The sequence below is a fragment of the Balaenoptera borealis genome (assembly GCF_965194805.1).
Source record: "Balaenoptera borealis genome assembly, chromosome: 3".
Classification (NCBI taxonomy): domain Eukaryota; kingdom Metazoa; phylum Chordata; class Mammalia; order Artiodactyla; family Balaenopteridae; genus Balaenoptera; species Balaenoptera borealis.
In genome coordinates this window covers 15221921-15242372 of record NC_138866.1, presented here as the reverse complement: position 1 = coordinate 15242372, position 20452 = coordinate 15221921, and the positions used below count along the sequence as shown (strand labels likewise).

Below are 20452 nucleotides of genomic sequence, written 5' to 3'. Positions count from 1 at the left end.
GGGTTCGAGCCCTGGTCCGGGAAGATTCCACATGCCGCGGAGCAACTAAGCTCGTGTGCCACAACTACTGAGCCTGCGTGCCATAACTACTGAAGCCCGCGTGCCTAGAGCCCGTGCTCTGCAACAAGAGAAGCCACCACAATAAAAAGCCACGCACCGCAACAAAGAGTAGCCCCCGCTCTCCGCAATTATAGAAAGTCTGTGCGCAGCAACGAAGACCCAACGCGGCCAAAAAAAGAAAAAAAAGGCGGCTTCAGCAGTATTCCAGATGAGAACTATGGCAGCCAGCACTAAGTCATCAGCTGAAAGAGTTGTATAAATGGTCAGATTTAGATATGTTTTGAAGGCAGAATTTGCAAAGCATACTGACAAATTGGATGTGGGATGAAAGAGAAACAGGAATTAAGTAGGACTTCTAGGTTTGGGGCCTGAGTGACTATGGTGTGCCGCCATCTGTCGAAATGGGGGACAGTAGGAAGAAGCAGACTCTGGGGCAGGAAGAGGAGCAAATCGAGCGTTTGGTTTTAGGCGTATCAAATTTGAGAAGCCTGTTAGGCACCCAAGGAGAGATGTCAGTAGGGTGTGCAAGTCAAGTGCTCAGGGGGAAGACAGGACTAGAAATGAAGTCAGGTGCACTTTAGTATATAGATGCTGCTTTGAAGCCTGGGGTCAAGCCAAATCCCCTAGAGAATGAGTGTAGATGAGAAGAGGTCCGAGGATTATATCAGCAAAGCCGACTGAGAAGAAATAGGCTTAGAAAGAGAAGAAGCAGGAGAGGGTGGGGTCCTGGCAGCCAAGGAAGAGCAGGGTGCAGGGGGGAAGGGATGAGCAGAGGTGCGGTGCTGCCCGGGAGTCAAGTGCAAGAACTCCTGAAATGACCACTGGGTGAAGGTCACTGTCACTCTGACAAGCAGCATCAGTGGCGTGGCAGCTTAGGGGAAACGGGGTGGAAGGAAGGCGAAAGAGCAAGATTATACAACTCTTTTGAAGAAATCAGCTGTAAAAGAGAAGAGAGATACGGCACCGTGGCTAGAGGGCATGTGGAACGAAGGAAAAGTTTTAAGAGGTAAAATATTACAGCATGTTTGTAACCTGATGGGAATGATCCAGCAGAAAGGGGGAAACCCATGTAGGCTGAGGAAAACGTACATTTAGGAAGAAGGGGCATAAATTCTTCAAAAGGCTTGAAAAGCTGAATAACCTTTTTTTACTCAAAATGTTGATTAAAAAAAAAAAATTCCATTTTAGCTTTCGTGAATTAGAATAATTCTAGTTACTAGCTGAAAGAAATCTTAGAGGCATATCTGTAGTTATTAGAGGTTGGTCCAAAGCTAAAACTGAGAAATAAAATTTTGACATCCAAAAGTAGAGATTATTATAAAAATGTTATTAAAATGTTATCTTTTTTTTAAAAATTTGCCTTTCTAGATGATATACTATAGTTCGAGATGAAAACTTCTAAGCTCATCACCTCCCACAGTTTCTGTGAGCAGGGTATACTTACAGGCTGCACTGATTCAGTCTGTAAAACTTGTGTCGCGCAACACAGAGTCTCCACACGTATTTTGCTGTTTCCATGTCTTCCTAGCAAACAAAATATGCACAAAGTAAACAAAAGCACATCTACAACTTGATACAGAGCTTACCTGAGAACAAGACAGAATTGCATGACATATTATTTCAAAGTCACTTTCCACACATTGGGATTCTCTCATTTTCTAAAATTGCACCCCTCCTATGAATGTTGTAATTAGGACTCAGATTATGAAGACAAACAAAAAGCTGCTACACAGTGTCATTCTTATATTAAACAGTTTCAAAATGACTTAGAAATTCTAAAATTATGAAAATGTCCACTTTTACTACTGACAGCTAGATACTCAGACATTTTTAAATAAAACGTTTTTATTACTGACGACTAGATACTTAAAGACATTTTTAAACAAAATGACTCAGTGACTCATTGCTTTTGTCAAGAGAGTAAAAGTAACTGTGAAATGGCACTTCTAAAGAGCTGTTCACTTATCAGCGGAAGTTAAGATACCAGTGTTTACCCTCTCCCATACTTAATAGTCCCTTAAATTTAATTTAGAGGGACTTCCCCGGTGGCGCAGTGGTTAGGAGTCCGCCTGCCAATGCAGGGGACACGGGTTCGAGCCCTGGTCCGGGAGGATCCCACATGCCGCGGAGCAGCTGGGCCCGTGCGCCACAACTACTGAGCCTGCGCTCTAGAGCCTGCAAGCCACAACCACTGAGCCCGCGCGCCTAGAGCCTGTGCTCCCCAACAAGAGAAGCCACCGCAATGAGAAGCCAGCGCACCGCAACAAAGAGTAGCCCCCGCTCACTGCAACTAGAGAAAGCCCGCGCACAGTAACGAAGACCCAATGCAGCCAAAAAATAAAATAAATAAATAAATTTATTTAAAAAAAAAAAAAAATTTAGAGATCATAATCAGATAGTATTTATCCAAAGACTCATTCATTCATTCAACAGTATTTACTGAGCAACTAATTTTTGCTAAGTACTACTATACAAAACGTTATGAAGTATTATAAAATTTTATGTTTTATAAAACTATGAAATACTATAATTTTAATGCTACCCCCCTCCCCAAACACACATACACACGGAAGTGTTAATTTTCAGGAAAAACATTACATACAGATTCCTAATGTTTACTCACAGTCTGAAACTGGATGGTCTCCTCTTTATTTGACAGCTCTAATGCAAAAAAGGACTTATTGTGGGACATGTTAGCAATATCATGCCACCTAAAGAACAACAAACAGCAAACGGCAATGTGAGTGCTCAGGTTTTTTACTAAGAGATAGAATATATGAGTTTTTCCTTTTTGAGCTTAATATATAAGCTACTATTTGTTTATCATTTTAGAAAGAAAACAGTGGTTTGAATCAGCTCGCGTGCATTTTCTAATTGAAGTGACAACAGCTAGTGGCAAGAAGTAAAAGCATGTATACTAAAATGAAGGCAGAGTATTTAAAAATGTAAAATCTATCCTCATTTGCTGCACTAGTTTGATCAAATATCCCACTCTCAGCTGGTTGTCAATGCCTCCTTCATTCATTCAACAAACATTTTAAAGGATACCCACTATGATAATACCAGAAATTGTGTTAGGTCCTAGGATACTAAGATCAGTAAAGGACAGTGCTTCCCTCAAAGGGGCACAGATGGAGGGTGGGGCTGATAGAGAACACAGAAGCAGACAAATACTGTTAAGTTCTGCATGTATACAGGGCAAAATAAGGCACAAAACTAGAGGAGAGCTGCTCTGAAAAGCTGGTGGAGCAGGGTGAAGATAAAGTTCCAATCCAAAGAGTGAACTATTCTGGGTGTGTTCACCAGGATTCAAACTCCGATTTGGAACTTTCTAACTCTATTTTACCACGTTCAGATTTTATATATTAATATTTTATTTTATTACGTAACTGTATAATTTTATAAAAGGGAAAAATAGGTCTGGAAAAACAAAATCTATCCCTCTTTATCCTTCTCCATTATATTAGATTTATTTAAATTTATTTAATTAAATAAAATTCATTTGTAGTAATTAGGTGCTTAATTGTTAAACCTAAAGATTATTAGCATCATATTAAAGAAGGCAATTTTAGACTCTCCTATCCAGTGAGATAAAGGAAGCCGGTGGGATGTCTCCCAATGTCAGGGTCCTGCCGTTCCGGTGCAGGCCAGATCCATTTCCACCCCCTACCCCGCAGCTCAGCATGTCCGGAGGACAATGAGCAGCCTGGGGACATGAGAGCAATTGCCAAATGGGAGCCACCTGACCCAGTGCAGTACAGCCTAGGAGTGGGGATCTACTCCCCAAGCCGGGTACACGCTCTGTGGTCCTAATCACCATGGAGAATTCAGGGCCCAAAAGATAGTAAAGCAAAGGAAATGAAGGGACAAAGAATACTGAAAAGGAAATTTAAATCACCTGAAATCTCATTGTTCAGAGCCAGCCACTGTTAGCACATTGCTATATATCCTTTCTGTCCTTCTTACTAGATACATTCCAAGATTTCCACAAATGGATAGTATCACTTTTTTATAATCAAGAAAAGAAAAATCAACATTATAAGAAGTAATTGAAATTTTTTTAGATGTTGGTATTTTAGGAATTTTGGTACAAACTAGAATCAGAGAAAGGCCTAGAGTTTCCACAAGAAATAGCCCTGGAAACCAGAGCTCAAATGAAAAATTCACACCAAGACAAAGAATGACCTTCATATGGTAAGAAAAGGGTCACACATTTTTAAGCATTTCATAAGCAGGCCATCGTTACAAGCACTATTTTCTACAATTTGGTTTGAAGAAAGTATCTTATAAAAAGAACCATTGCAGTCAGGTGGTATTTTATTCTAGGAAGGGCATATTGCCATTTTCTAGTGAGGCCTTGGGAGAGATTTACTTGTGAGCGATATAACTAGCACAGGTACTAAAAAATATCACCAACAGGAGCCACAGAAAGTGCACAGAAAGATGTAAGAAAAATACCTAAATATCACAGGAGGCCTTCCATTCTTATGTTTCACAAAGATACCTTCGAGACACGCTCCGATGGATATGTCGCTGCCTTGGCTATCCTAAGAGGAGAAAGCGAAAAAGGAAACACTCGGGCAGCAGATGCATAAGAACCACAATGACCACACCTACTTCCCTACTCTTGTGTCCCAGATAGGAAATGTTCAGAAGACCTATGCTGAAGGCAAAAAGTCTGCAAGATATAAATGTATCATCTTATAAATACATATGAAAACAGAGTTGGGCTCCTTAAGGAACTCTATTTCAAGAGCACTTCCAAGAACAAAGCACAAAACAGGAATGTGTTTTACTACAAAATTTTGGTCACAAGGACCTCAGCTTTTACGTTTCTTTGGCCTTTGCACAGCAGGGCATCCCTGGGCTTCCCCGCTCTCCTGGCAGAATTACTAAGATGCCTTTGGCGAGCCCAGTCTTCGTGCCACGCTTACCTTGGCAGGGTAGCTCTCTTCTCCATAGCCGTCCATTCTCTCTATCTCCTGCATGTACAGCATTTCAGCATCAGGAGCTGTCAGCCCTCTGCAACCCAAAAGAAGTTAGATTGTTCACAAAACTAAAAAAATTTTTTATGAAAAGCTTTTCTAAAAAAACTACATATCAATTTGTCAAAAAACATTAGAAACATTTCAAGTTTCTAACCATCTGTGATTAGTTATATCAATGCATCAGTATTTACTGAAAACCAACTGCATGCAAAAGCACTGTGCTGAACGCTGAGGGTTAGTTATGTAAGATTCTACCCCTTGTACTTTAGGCAGGTAAGGGGAAAGGCAGGAAATAAAACCACCCCCTAAAAAAACTTCAGGGAAAGCTAGAATTCTTTCTAAACCACCAAAGTATCAGGCAATACTAAGCACTGTGTGCTAAATTGCAAACGGTAAGTGCTGCAGGTAAGGGTTAGAAGATGGAAATCCTTTTCAGCTCAGGTGACAGAATTACAAGAATGGGTGTGCAGGTAGGAAGGCACTCAACTGCACGGACACGTGCCTCTCCAGCCTCATCTTCTGCTGCTCTCCCACACCCACAAGGCACCCCACACTGCGACCATCCCAAACGCAGCATTTCTTTGAATATACCACATTCCCTCGTGCCTCCGGGCCTTTGTACATGCTAATCCCGCTTCCTGGTATACCTATCACCCACTTGCGTACCTGGTCAATCCCTAATACCCTTCAAGACTCAGCCTACATATCACTCCTTCTTTGTCACCTTCTGTGACTGCCCTGAGTCTAAGTCAGATGCCCTTGCTCTGTGTAGAACCACCACATTCTGTGCACACCTCTCCCCCGTACCCATTATCAGTATTACTATTACTATTACAATGGGCTGTCCTGCCTATCCCTTAAGATGCCAAAGCAGGGAGTACATCCTTTGATGGCAGATCATTGTTCTATTTATCTTTGTGCCACAGCATTGAGCACTCTGCCTCATACAGAATAACAGCACTAAACTCTCTTTTAAGGAGGTGCACAAATGAATGAGTGAAAATAACAAAAGATAGAGTGATGTGTGCCTGAGGGATTAATTATGCTGAAAAAAAAAAAGGTTCATTTGGACAGCAGAAGGTAAAGCTGGAATGGCAGGATTTAACCAACTTGTGGGAAGCCTTTAATCCCAGGGGTAATGAACTTAGGCTGGTGGAAAGCAAGAAGAGATTCATGAACATTTGAGGAGAAGAGGGGAGACAAGTCAAAAGTGATATTTTAGGAAGACTAATCTTTTGTGAGTGACTGTATGGATTTGAGTGGGGACAGATTAAAGGCAAAAGGTTATTTTTAATGGGAGGGGGTGAATAATAGGTTATAATTAGACAGACCTGGGTTCAAATCCCACCTCTACCACATGTAACTTTGGGCAAGTTATTTTGTCTTTGTGAGGTTGATTTTCCCAATCTGTAAGGAGATAGTAACATTTACCTTAAAGAATGGTTGTAAGAATTTAATGATATATAAAGTACTTGGAACTGTGTGGTATTTGGTTTAGAATAAAAGCTAGCATTCTCTAGGACAGGGTTTTTGGACAACACATACAGATTCACTCTCAAAGAAAGTCACTCTCTGCCCAGAAGCAGGGGTCAGGGCAATAAGCACCACAGCTCTCAGCACAGCTCCCCCAGAGGACAGAGACACAGCTTCCAAAGGTGTAAGGGGGGGACTAGGGGGGCACACACAAAAGAAAACATCACAAAAGAAAACATGTCTCCCTAATCTTGCATTAACCTACACAGGACCGAGTCACCACCAAAACCTTTAAGACATGGGATGAAGAACTGTCATCCTTCAGTGACAGCAGCTTTCAACTTTCTCAGTTTCATCAACGATAAAAAAATGAATAATACATGAGTTAATACGGGTAAGTGCTCATAAGAGCACTTGGTACGCGGTGAGAGCTCTGCAGAGGTTGGCTCCTGGTAACTAGCAGTAGTAGCAGCCAGCAGTAGTAAAGTTCCACATTTAATGGTGTCAATGCATGGTTCAAATTCAAACAGGTATTAGTTCTGAACTATTTCCACTTCTCAGCGTTACCTGTATTTCTGATGCAGTAAGGCCACTTTTTGGGTTGCTTCCTCCAATACTTTTTCATCTTGTAACCACTCCTGGAAAAAACATACTGCAGTTAAGTATGTAAACAAATCACCCAAATTTCTTAGAAGGAATCCGTGCTACTGACTGTTACTGACTCTTGCCACCAGCAGGCAAAACTAGGGCTAGTGTTAATGTGTGCGAGCTTTGCTTAAGGACATAATCATGATCTTTCTAAGGAATTACGTGGCTTCTGCTCAGGAGCCAAAACACTTGCCCTGCCTTCTCAATTCATCCCAGAGAAAGTTTCAGATGAGTTATTTCAGTTTGGTAACATCATCAGCCAGTTCCAAGCCCAGCACGTAACACCTTGTGCATTCCCTGGCTGGTTGTGTAGACACTCGGAAGAGCGTACCACCTCCCGTAGCTGTTCCAACACACAGTTTCCCTGTCAATTCCATCAGTGGTGACTTTAAAATGTAGAAGGCAGTGTCTTTTTGTCATCTACTCCTTAATTTGCGGATGAGAAACCAAATCCATTTCAACATAACTCTGTCAGGTTTTGAGCCTTCAGTTAAAAGCAAAACCTCTATGTGATTCCTCAGAAGCTGGAAATCTGTCCCTCTCTTTAGACTCACATCCAAACACAAAATGAATTTCTCTGGCTGCAGTCCAATGACCACAGACCCTTCTGTTTCTGTGGGTTTACAAGGACCAGAAGACTATAACAGGGAAAGCATTTACACTTGAGCTGTTTATAAGAGGAAATTGATTTTTTAAACTCTATTCCTGCCTAGTAAGTCTACTATATGGACTTCATTTCAGGGAATATTAAGGGTATGGAAATAAATTGTTTTTAAAAAGGCCCAATGTCAAAAGCATTCTTACCACAGGAAGCAAGGCAAATTTCTGAAGAAAGTCCTGGGATTCATACTGATCAAAGTCACCAAAATCAGCTATATAAAATGACAAATATTCACATGTCAATTATGCTTAACTGGAAGCAAAACATGCAGAACTAAATTCAATATGCAGTATACAGATGGTGTGCTTATGATTTAGATGTCAAATTTGCCTTATAGCTTATAAAGTGTATACTTTTAAAATACCCTTTTAAAAATATTAATTAGGTAGATTCATGTGTCTTGACTTGGAAAAAATGCCTTTTAATAAACTGAAAAAAACCAAGTTACAAACTATATATAAACCATCTCTTTTTTTGTCATTGAAAAACAAACAAAACCTACTTTGTAATCAAGTATGCTTACTTATGCACAGAAAAATGTCAGGAAGAAACCAAACCATTCATGGTAGTGATTATCTCTAGGAAGAGGAATTAGATCATCTGAATACATTACAGCAAGATGTATCTGTTTAGAAATTTTTAATTGTTCAAAAAATTGATAGTTCAGCAAAAAGTTTAGGAAAAACTAACTCTTAAAGCCAAAGATGACACTTAGGAAGCTTCAAAGTACCTTGAAAAGGAATGTGGCTCCATGTGTATCAGGCATTTATTTGTCTAGAAATGATATATGTCTCCATGCCTGCTAATATCTGATGGAACTTTATTTATGATTCTTCTGATTAAATTTCAATTCCCAAGATTAAATGCCAGTTATCATTTGAAATAATGCCCCATCAGAAGTCTTTCCAAAGTACATTACATACATGTAAATACATATAGATTAGACATGTGAAAAATGACAGTTAATTCAAAAATACTTGTGAAATGCAAAACTATCTATTATGATTGACGATGTCCTATAACCTAGGACAACTGAGAAACCAAACAAATGACGTACGCTTAAAGTACAAGCAAATGTAACCTCATCAACCACATTGTTTGGCTGATCTTTCTTCTGAAAATACTCGCTAGCAGCAGATCAAGTCCCTGAACTAGAGGAATACAGAGCATATTAAATGCTATACATGTGTGTGCATATGTGTGTATTTCCTCTCTATTTTTGGTCTGTGTGCTCTGTTGACATAACATGCTTAACCTTCCAGAAGTCTCGTATTTCACTGAAGTAATCCAAACTCATTTTTTTCCCTACAAGGAAGCCCCTTAGATAACAGAATATTTCACTAATATAAAAAACTACTTTATAGTAGTTATTTTCTATAAAGTCAGTTACTTTAAGAATCCCTTGCTGTTTCTGTTTAACATACATTTTAATCTGATAGATCTATTATCAATTGCCATTATTTACCTTGAACAGCTAAGCCTGCTAGCTGAATTGCTTGTTCTAACGTACAAGGAATGTTTCCTTCCAAGATATCTTTCTTCAGCTGCAGATAATACTGATACCTATAAAAAAAGGTCAATTTTTAAAAGTCAATATCAGTATTACCTCTACTTGAGACACAATGCATTTTATCATAATTTGGTAGAGGAGCATAAACTAGCCAAAACCTTAAGCTCAGACGATTTTGAAGAACGACAGGAATATCCTTGACCATATCTATACCGACAAACAAACACACACACACACACACACAATATAATCAATTTATTGAGCCACTTATCCTTAACTGTAGTTATGTGAAAGCTACAAGCTACAACCATCTAGAAGACAGCTGGTCATCTGTCTTATACCCTGTAAAAGTCTCTAAGTTTTGTCCTTTTTCGTCGGAGACACAGAGAATCAATGGCCAATCTTTACTTTAGAAACTCTGACTAGTAACTTGGTGATGTAAGACTTTCCTAGCCCTGGACAGTAAAGCCAGAAGAAAATGGTTCCTGACATTTCAGACCAGCCTTATATTAAAATATTCTTTGATGAAATACCAAAAAGAATAGGTGCTAAATTCTTTCTTAATATTCTTGTGATGTGGGTTTACTTCTGTTTATGCTTTCAATATATAAGGTATTAGTTACCAGCACAAGCTTTAGTCAAGCAGACCTAGGTTAAATTCCAGATCTCTGATTTAGCATTTCGCATGAACTTGGGCAAGTCATAATCTGTGGGTTTAAGTTATCTCTAGTAAAATGAGGGCACTATCACCCCTTCACAAGGCTGAACATATCAAGGAATATATATAAAGCTCTTAGCATAATACTAGAACATAGTTGGTACTTAATAAACAACTGTTATTATTATCAGCAATCATCTACTTTCAGCCAGTCAGCAGTATTTCATCTGTATCACTTCTCCATTTTGATAAGCTCTATAGTGAAGATTTATTCTGCCTTCCTCTTATTTTTTCACTTAGGTAATTACTAGGGCCTACTATGCATCAAGCATTGTTCTAGATGCTGGGGATACGGTGTTGAACGAAGATCCAGCAACTCTGCCAATACGGTCTATAGAACCATCTTGAATCCAGAATCTCTTCCAGGTTTGACGTCTGTGAAGTTCAACCCACTTACAGTTCACATTTGAATTCCCCTGAGAGCCCACCCTTTTAATCATTTCATATGTCCTTACATCATCCTATTTTAGCTACCTTTGAGGTTTCCATTCTTTGTTACCAAAAAACTTGACCAGAACACCATCCTTTTGAACAAGGATTTAGATCCCACTTATCCCCTTCCACCTGCTAGTAGAACCCACAGACTTCCCTCAATCAGCAAATAGAATGCTGGTAGCTCTGAGATCTTGTCAAAGAAGAAACCTTGAAACATTCTCCCAGGCAGCTCCTTTCAAAGACCTAAAGAAGTCTATCTATTGAATATGCTGTCCACATATTCCACTCTAAATACTCTTGGTTCTTTCCTTAAATCAAATCACTGGAAAGCAGGTCCACACTCTAGACTAATGCCTAGATTATGGCATATACATTCCTAACTGGTCTCCTGCCTATAGTCTTGCCACCTATAATCTACCTTCCATGATGGGTGGTCTTTGTAAAATGCACATTTCATCGTTCCCATCCATTAAAATTCAAAAATGTCTGCCCCTATTGATCTATGACTTTACGACTAGGACATTCCTTTTCTCAAGTCTCTGTTCTCCCCTCGAAGTAATGTCTGAAATTCCCTGAAAACATCAGTTGCTTTTACTATCCCCCTACTTTGCACAAGCTACTCCCTCTAACTAGAAAATTCCTTGTAAAGTCAAGTGAAAAGTCAACTTCTTTACACCCTGTTCATGTTCCCCACATCCCACCCCTAGTGCTTTAATTAAAGCATGTATTATCATAATATACTGTAATTGTTCATTTACATAGACTGTCAGTTCTACCAGATTGTGAGCAACTCCTCCAGAGTAAGAGTAAAGCATATCCATTTGTATATTCATCTCCCACAGTAACCAATATAATTCTCACATACCATATTATATCTTCAATAAATGTTTAAATAAATGAGTCAAAGTGGTCAGTCGCTGTTTATTCCTCCTGGCTTCTACTTCTCTCTTCAATATTTATGTCTCAGATCTGTTTTATAGCCAGTTCATGCTTATCCCTACAACCTGATTCTAGCTTCTTTGGTTATTCACCTTCTTCCAAAAATTAACTCTGAACTCAGTACTTAAAAAGAATATTCCACAAACACAGGGCAGTACCAGGTTCTTACTATCTGCAAGGCATTGTGTTAGATATTATGCGAAAGGCAAAATTAAAGAAAACATGGGTTTAAAATCTAAGGAAAAGATACGTACACCAATAACTGTAGTGAAAGGCTGTGACAACTGCCATCGTAAGTACAAGCAAATTCTAGAATAGTCTGGAGAAGGCAAAACTCATTCCAGCCTGAGGGACCACAGAAGCTTTATGGAGGAGGTGCCTTTTGAACTAAAATCAGATGAACAGGATTCCAGTACATATTTATGAAAGAAAGGTCTAGGACACAAAGGTGAAAAGGCATGCAGCATGTTCAGCACACTAGAAGTAGTCCAGCTTGGCTCGAAAGTAATGTTAAACAGGGTTAAAAAGATAAGGTAGTGGTGGATTTTGAAGAATGTGAAAGGCAGGCTCAAGAATCCAAATTCGGTATAAACAAAAAGGTCCTACTGTATAGCACAGAAAACTATATTCAATATCCTATGATAAACCATAATGGAAAAGAATATTAAAAAAAACAATGTATATATATATATGTATAACTGAATCACTTTGCTGTACAGCAGTAATTAACACAACACTGTAAATCAACTATACTTCAATTAAAAAAAAAAGAATCCAAATTTGATCCCTTGTTTTTTTCTTTTGTTATTGTCAAGAAAAAAAAGAACATTTAGTTCCTCTATCCCACTCCTTAATACACTCTACCCTTGCTGCCTTTGTCCCTTTTAAGTGCACTTACTAGCCAAACTTTTCTGATCTCAAACACCTCCCCCACCTCCCCCTTCGCCCCACACCTATGTACAGAATACTATGGCTACTGGTGTCAGAATTAGAAGGACCCTTCTACACATTTCCTTGAGGAGTAAACACAGATTTTGTGACAATTTTTTAAAATCTCCTCTCTCATTTCATTGTTACAAAGGTCAGAAACAACTCAACAAAAACATTAAAGGTGACATCACTACAAGAAGAGTTCACAGCCAGGGTAAAAACATCATTTTTCCTTTTAATCATTCCTTCGTGCCCAGTGAACCCATAACTCATGCAACATGCAGTAAAGCACTGTGACACACCACATACCAGCACCTCCACGTAATACTGAGGCTAAAAATGCAGGGGCAAGAGGGCAAAGTTTAGCCTTATCTCCTGACTCCAACCTTAATTTCACCTTTTTAATTTCACTGGATTTCCTAGAAACAAAACAGCACATTATTTCTTACCTGGTAATCTCCTGCTGCAGCTGTGAAACTGAAGGCACATAAAACACCACTCCAAAATAGACGGTAGGTTCCAATGCATATTTATCCAGCTGCTTCTTTAGAGGTTTTTCCAAATCTACCCACCGGCGCTGGTTTTGCTTGTTGTAGTACCAGAGGCTGAAGTAAGTGATCTGGAAAGAGGGAGAATCACTGAAGGAAGCAGAAATGTACAAAAGGATTTAATTGCTCTAATCCATGACCTGGGACCAAGTGACAGTCTCCTATAGCTTCTCTTCTCAGAAAGGGACCACAGCAAAACCTGAAGGGGAAAAAAAAAAAAGGAGGCAAGACCTATCTCTATCTAGATACTCATTCAGGAAATAGAGGCGAAAAGTCAGTTATGCTTGCAGACTATTTCTTGAACACTGCATAGAAAAATGTCTAGACATCAGAATGCAGCAGGTGCTAGAGGATTTTACATAAGTTCAACAAAAAAACGTAAAATGTTTAGTTTTTAAATTATCAAAATACTACATTACCGTAATTAATATTTTATAATAAGCATAACTGGGGTTTGACCTAGTTGAATTCGGACTAGCGTTAATCCAACTTGTCACTACGTTCAAATTTGGCATCTATGAATAAATTATTTCATGTAAATACCAAAAATTCTAGTAATAAAGATGTAATTGCAACTTTTCTTTGCCCCCTGCAAAGTTCACTAGATACAAATTTAAGCAACTGTAATGCCAAGGAGGTAAATACACACATACACACACACACACACACACATACACATACACCACGAGAAAAGCTATATACCTAAAGCAGTAAAATAACTTAAGTGTCTTACTCGGAGGTTTAAGAAAAATGCCCAGATATGAGCATTCAAATCTTAGTTGCTGTGTAATAAACTGTTGTGGTAAATCAATCCTAACCCTGGGCCTCGTCAACCTGAAAAGTGCTAATGCACTTAAGGGCTGAAATGACAGCCTCAGGCCACTGCTAATATTTACCTCAAAAATCCATTTACAGATCAAGGCAATGGAAAAATCACTGCTTTGTTCTAGATTCTTAGAGTAACACTGTCAAATAGAACTTCCTAGATGATGGGACTCCTCTGTATCTGCACTCTCCAGTGTAACACACATGTGGCTACTGGGGACTTGAAATGTGGCTAGTGCAGCTGAGGCACCAAATTCCCAATGTTACTTAATTTTAACTGACTTAAATAACCGCAAACATCTAGTGGCCATTATACTGGATAATATAGCTTTAGAGCAACAATAAAACAAGAACTAACACTCAGGCCATCTCTTTAACCTGTAATCCTCAAAAAATGAGTTTTTAATTTACAGAGAAAAAGTGACCTCAATATTAAAACATGTCCTCAATATTAATAATTTTATCTTACAATTTTTTACAAAGGAAGAACCATACCTTTAAAATGAGTCTATTAATCAAAGAAACTCAACAAGAGTGAGAAATGTATCCATTTTCCCTTTATACCCAAACGGCTAGAATAGTGCAGGAATTCAGTAAATTTTGAATGAAAGAATGAATATTCTCCTGCTTCTCAGTTGCCACCCAAGTCATCACATACGAATGGAATATTTTGAACATCTACTATGTTGGACCAGGTTCTGTTCCAAGAACTAGAACAATATCATAGATTAAATCACCCCCCGTTACCTTATCAAATAGATACTTGTTGTGTGTGTTAAACTCTAAAACCAGTGTTTCTCCAAGTGCTGTCCTTGGACCACCTCTACCAGAATTACCTGGAGAGCAGTGAGCCCTACAGAGCTATTAAACTCTCAAGTAATTCTCGTACCCGTTAAAGTTTGAAAATCATTGCACTACAGCACACCACCCCCCTCCAATGTTATGTAGGAGATAGTCATATGAACAACCTATCCTCGAAAAGCTGCGTGGAAATCATTATTTTCGAAGATCCAAACACACTTTAATACAGCACAAAGTCTGAGTCCTACTGTTGTTATTTTCTGAAGTTATGATTATGTTTATAAAATAAATATGTTAGCTGTAGGAAAAGAACAGTGTCACATTTTTGGAAAACAGGTACTATTTCTATTCCTTCTTTCTTCAGAACTGCAACTTACAAAAAATAAAAATCTGGTAACAGAAAGATGTTGCTAAAAGTCCAAAGTCCTGGGTTTAATTTCCAATACTTGCTCACTGTGAAGTGGAAAAGTCAATCAGTACAATTCGGTTTTCTCAAGTGTAAAATAAGGTATACCTCCCTCATAACTCCATCATGAGACCTAAATGTGAAACACATATGAATGCATTTTGCCACTAGAAAACCACTATATTTATAAAAGATTATTTAGTTTCACCCACTCTGCTAAACACCAACAAAATCGATTAAAGACCCTGCCAAAAAAAGCTTTCTAATTACATTTATTTGGACTGATTACAACACAATACATTTCTGTTCATTGTATTTATGGTTTGTGTTCTATTTTAGAACTAGACTGCATGTACCATGATTGGTCTATAAAACATACCACTGCTATGCACTTAATTCTATAAATATTTATTTTTTGCCATAAACACAGAAGACTGGGCATTCTTTAGAATCTAAAACTTTTGGTCATAACGGCATATCACTTTTAATCAAAATTAAAAGGTCTTAAAAATACTCTTTGTAAACATTACTTTTCCCTTTAAATCTAGTTGGATCTGAATCCTCCAAACACAAAAATTTAAATAGAATTATAAAACTATAGGTTTATTATATAATTTGTGGCTGCACCTTTTGTGAACTGATCATGATATACAAAAATATCTGAATAATCTGCTGGCATTCTAAAAATAAGCACATTCTAGAAGAAATAAACTCTTAAAAATCTGCTAAGTTTATTTATTTTAGCAATGCATTTATTATGCCACATATGCATAGAAAATCAAGAAGTACATTTGTAAAACTGCATTATAATTAGCTTTTTTATTTACAAATTATATACCTTATAAAGGAGTAGCAAGAACTTTGTGCAAACAGCTGAATATAGATTTAGCAAATTATTTATTGATTAGCTATTTTAGTCATAGGAAAGTCTAAGATTTTAGACATTTGAACATTAACCCACTTTATGTTGTAGTAAAGTATTTGCTTTGGTACCTGTCCCTGTGTTCAAGTTCTCTCTTAAGTAGTAGTTCAGGCTAGCCAAAATAAAGTTTATATCTTGTAAATACTTCCAAGGAGGTATCATATTTCTAAAATTGCTCCAAGAAATGTTTATATGCATATGAGTAACTAAAAATCTCATAATATTAGAACCCTTGGATTCAATGCTTTCTTAGAATTTCTACACATACATACTGAAATAACAACGTCTGATTCCAGAGATTTTATAATATAATATGGTTTGTTTCTAAGATGAGTACGTAGAGTTTGAGCAATAAAATGTTGTGATTAAATTTCGTCAGGCATAGAATTTTCTGTATAAGTCCACTTTGGGGTATTTGTCTTGGATGACAACCTTGAGAAGCCGGATAATTAATTCCCTCCCCCCGCAAAAAAATTTAAACCTATCCATAAAGAAAACAAAGGGGGAGGGGGAATCAAAGACAAGCAGAGAACATTTCCTTTCTCATTCTATAGGCCAGCATTACCCTGATACCAAAGCCAGACAAAAGACACCACCAGAAAAGAAATCTATAGACCAATATCCCTTATAACTATAGGTGCAAAAATCCTCAACAAAATACTAGCAAACTGAATCCAACAGCATACTGAAAAGATTATACATCATGACCAAGTGGGACTCAACCCAGGAGTGCAACATAAAAAAAACAATCAATGTGACATATTATTGATACGAAGGGAAAAAAAAACCATCTCAATTGACACAGAAAAAGCGTTTGACAAAACCCAACACTCTTTCATGATGAAAATACTCAAACTAGGAATACAAGAGAACTTCTTGAAAGCATTTATGAAAATCCCCAGCTAACATCACACTGAATGGTAAAAGATTGAAAGCTTTTCCCCTAAGATCAGGAACAAGACAAGTATGCCCATGTTCAAGACCACTAGTCAACACTGTACTGGAAATTCTAGCCAAAGCAATTAGGTAAGAAAACGAAATAAAAGCATCCAAACTGGAAAGGAAGAAGTAAAACCATCTCCATGCACAGATGACATGATCCTATATTTTTAAAAATCCCAAAAAAGCCCCTACCAAAAAAACAAACAACAACAACAAAACTACTAGAGCCAATAAACTCAGCAAAGTTGCAAGGTTCAAGATCAACATGCAGAAATCAGTATGGATTCCACATACCAGCAACAGAAAATTCAAAAAGGAAATTAAGAAAACAATTCCATTTATAATAGCATCCAAAAGAATAAAATACCTAGAAATAAATTTAACCAAGGAGGTGAAAAGATGTGTATACTGAACAATACAAAACATTGCTGAAAGAAATTAAATGGAAAGATATTCTGTGTTCACGGATTGGAACACTTAATATTGTTAAGATGGCAACACTACCTAAAGTGACCTACAGGTTCAAATGCAATCCCTATCAAACTTCCAAGAGTCTTTTTCACAGAAATGGAAAAGCCAATCCTCAGATTCATGTGAACTGCAAGGGGACCCAAATAGGCAAAACAATATCAAAAAAGAACAAAGTTGGGACACTCACACTTGCTAATTTTAAAACTTACTACTAAGCTACCATAATCAAAACAGTGAGATACCAGTATAAGGAGAGACGTTTAGATCAGTGATATGGAACTGAGTCCAGAAATAAATCCATGTATCTATGGTCAACTGATTTTCAACAAGAGTACCAAGACTATTCAGTGGAGAAAAAAACAGTCTCTTCAACAAATGGTTCTGGGACAATTAAAGATCTGCAATCAAGAGAATGAAGCTAGACCCTGACCTCACACCATATACAAAAATTAACTCAATCTGGATCAATGACCTAAATGTAAGAACTAAACCATAAAACTCTTGAGAAGAAAACATAGGAGTAAACCTTCATGACCCTGAATTTGGAAATAGATTCTTAGATATGATGCCAAAAGTATGAGCAACAAAGGGAAAAACAGATATATTTGACTTCATCAAAATTTAAAACTGTGTGCATCAAAGAACCAAATCAAGAAAGCAAAAAGACAACCTGCAGAATGGGAGAAAATATTTCCAAATCATATATTTGATAAGGGTCTAGAATCTAGAATATATAAAGAACTCACACAACAACAAAAAGACAAACAACTCATTTTTAAAAACAGGCGAAGGACTTCAATAGATATTTCTCCAAAGAACATATACAAATGGCCAAGAAACACATGAAAAAATGCTCAATCACCATTAGTGAAAACCAACCCAGAACCACAATGAGATACCACTCCACACCCATTAGGATGGCTATAACTTAAAATAGAAAATAAGTCTTGCTGAGGAAGTGGAGAAATTGGAACCCTTGTATATTGCTGGTACGAATGTAAAGTGGTTCACCTGCTATGGAAAACAATTTAGCAGCTCCTCAAAAAATTAAACATATAATTACCATGTGACACAGCAATTCCACTCCTATATATTTTCCTGAAAGAACTAAAAACAAGTACTCAAACAAATACATGTAAACACATGTTTATAGCAGGACTATTTGCAATAGCCAAAAGGTGGAAACAAGCCAAATGTCCATCAGTAGATGAAAAGATAATTACGGAATATACATACAATGGAACATTATTCAATCATTTTTTAAAAAAGTAGACACATGTTACAACATGGATGGACTTCAGAAACATTATGCTAAGTGAAAGAAGACAGTCACAAAAGGTCACATGTTGTATAACTCCATTTAAAGGAAATGTCCAGAATAGATACATCCACAGAGACAGACAGTAGACTGGTGGTTGTGAGGTGTGGAAGTAGGGAGGAATGGGGAGTAACTGCTTAATAGGTAGAGGATTTCCATTTAGGGTAATAAAACTGTTTTGGAACTAGATAGAGGTAGTATTGTGAATGTACTAAATGCCATTGAATTGTTTACTTTGAAATGGTTAACTTTCTGTTGTGTGAATTTCATCTCAAAAAAGATATTTTTGAAGATCAGAACCACTCAAAATCAAATACAGAATTTTAAAACTTTATTTTTAAATGTTTAAATACATCATATTCAGTGTATTTGAAAAAGTCTAAGGGGAAAAAAATGAACCAGAAATAGATGAACCTAGCTATGGGTTAATTATATTTTCTATTTTCTAATATCTATACTTAGGTCAAGATTTTGTACAGTTTGACAAATACCTGGCAAACTCAACTATCTGAACATAAATGAAAAACACTGAATAAGCAAAAATGTGTTTGAGTAATGAAAAATTTGTCAAAATCAAAGCAATAAAGTATATGCCCTTGACAAAGAAGAACTTTCTCCTTCCTCTTTTACGGAACTTTTTTTTCTTTTTTTTTACACATACTTGTAATGAGTTTAGTAATCTGGTTATCCAATTAAAAGCAGATTAAAAGTTGACAAATTATGGAAATTCCCTGGCAGTCCAGTGTTTAGGATTCTATGTACTTTCACTGCCCTGGGCCTGGGTTCGATCCCTGGTTGAGGAACTAAGATCCCACAAGCCTGCAGTGCAGCCAAAAAAAAAGACAAAAGGGAAGACTTGTTAAATAGCATGTTGGCAGCAGCAGGAAGTGATGGGTAACACTGTTTCACCAAGAGAGACCACATACAAACAAAAACCCTTTCAAAGGAAGTTATAAAGAATTACAAAGGCAAAGTAGCCTGGAGTTATTTTTCAAAGGAACAAATAACTCTAAACATTAATTAGTCATGTATTTAATAACAACCATTGTTGCTAAAAATTAGTCAGTGTCCTTTTGTAGACACTGAGGGGTAGAGAAGTTTATAAAGCTTTCTAAAAATTGGCATTAAAAATAGTTTGAAAAATAAAATAAATGTATTAAAAATGCGGGCTTCCCTGTTGGCGCAGTGGTTAAGAATCCACCTGCCAACGCAGGGGACACGGGTTCGAGCCCTGGTCCGGAAGGTTCCCACATGCTGCGGAGCAACTAAGCCCGTGCACCACAACTACTGAGCCCGCGCTCTAGAACCCACTAGCCACAACTACTGAAGCCTGTGCACCTGGAGCCCGTGCTCCGCAACGAGAAGCCACCGCAATGAGAAGCCCGCGCACCGCAACAAAGAGTAGCCCTTGCGCACCGCAACTGGAGAATGCCCGCGCACGGCAATGAAGACCCATCCCAGCGAAAAATAAAATAAATAAATTAAGAAAAAAAAAAAAGTCTGGACCAAAGAGTTCTCCTTAGTTATAAGCCAAAGTTAGTTACTTCATTTCCCAAATATAGTTAGAAAAATAACTTATTTTATATACAGCTTAACAGTACTTGAGCCAACTGTGGTTTCATTACTTCACTTGTAAGTTCAACCATATTTTCCAAAGCCATAAAAGATATTTCAATTTTTTGCTGTTTGGGGAACTGCTGTTATTTCTATTGATATTTCCTCCAGGGGACTATTGCAATTCCCATAGCTGCCACTAGCACGGTGTAGTGCCAAGAGCACAGACTGATGGTCCAAAGGCTTGGCTTCTGAATCCTGGCTCCACCATTCACCAGCTCTTGAGCAAGTCACTTCCTCACT

The 20452-nt window shown here is 37.7% G+C and overlaps 1 protein-coding gene across 3 annotated transcripts in view; it reads right to left on the bottom strand.

The window, feature by feature from the left end:
- The window catches only part of PTPN21 (protein tyrosine phosphatase non-receptor type 21), a 67257-nt gene that overhangs the window by 27679 nt on the left and 19126 nt on the right, over positions 1 to 20452 (bottom strand). For all 3 annotated transcript variants that reach the window (XR_014242215.1, XR_014242216.1, XM_082383659.1), the window contains exons 3-10: positions 12812 to 12981; positions 9296 to 9393; positions 7974 to 8041; positions 7089 to 7159; positions 4995 to 5082; positions 4519 to 4607; positions 2684 to 2771; positions 1505 to 1584 (exon numbers count right to left, since the gene is read on the bottom strand). Coding sequence is in view for 1 of the 3 variants with exons in the window: in XM_082383659.1 (XP_082239785.1) it covers positions 1505 to 1584; positions 2684 to 2771; positions 4519 to 4607; positions 4995 to 5082; positions 7089 to 7159; positions 7974 to 8041; positions 9296 to 9393; positions 12812 to 12981 (752 nt within the window). In the remaining 2 variants the exon portion in view is untranslated. The remainder of the gene's footprint in view (positions 1 to 1504; positions 1585 to 2683; positions 2772 to 4518; positions 4608 to 4994; positions 5083 to 7088; positions 7160 to 7973; positions 8042 to 9295; positions 9394 to 12811; positions 12982 to 20452) is intronic.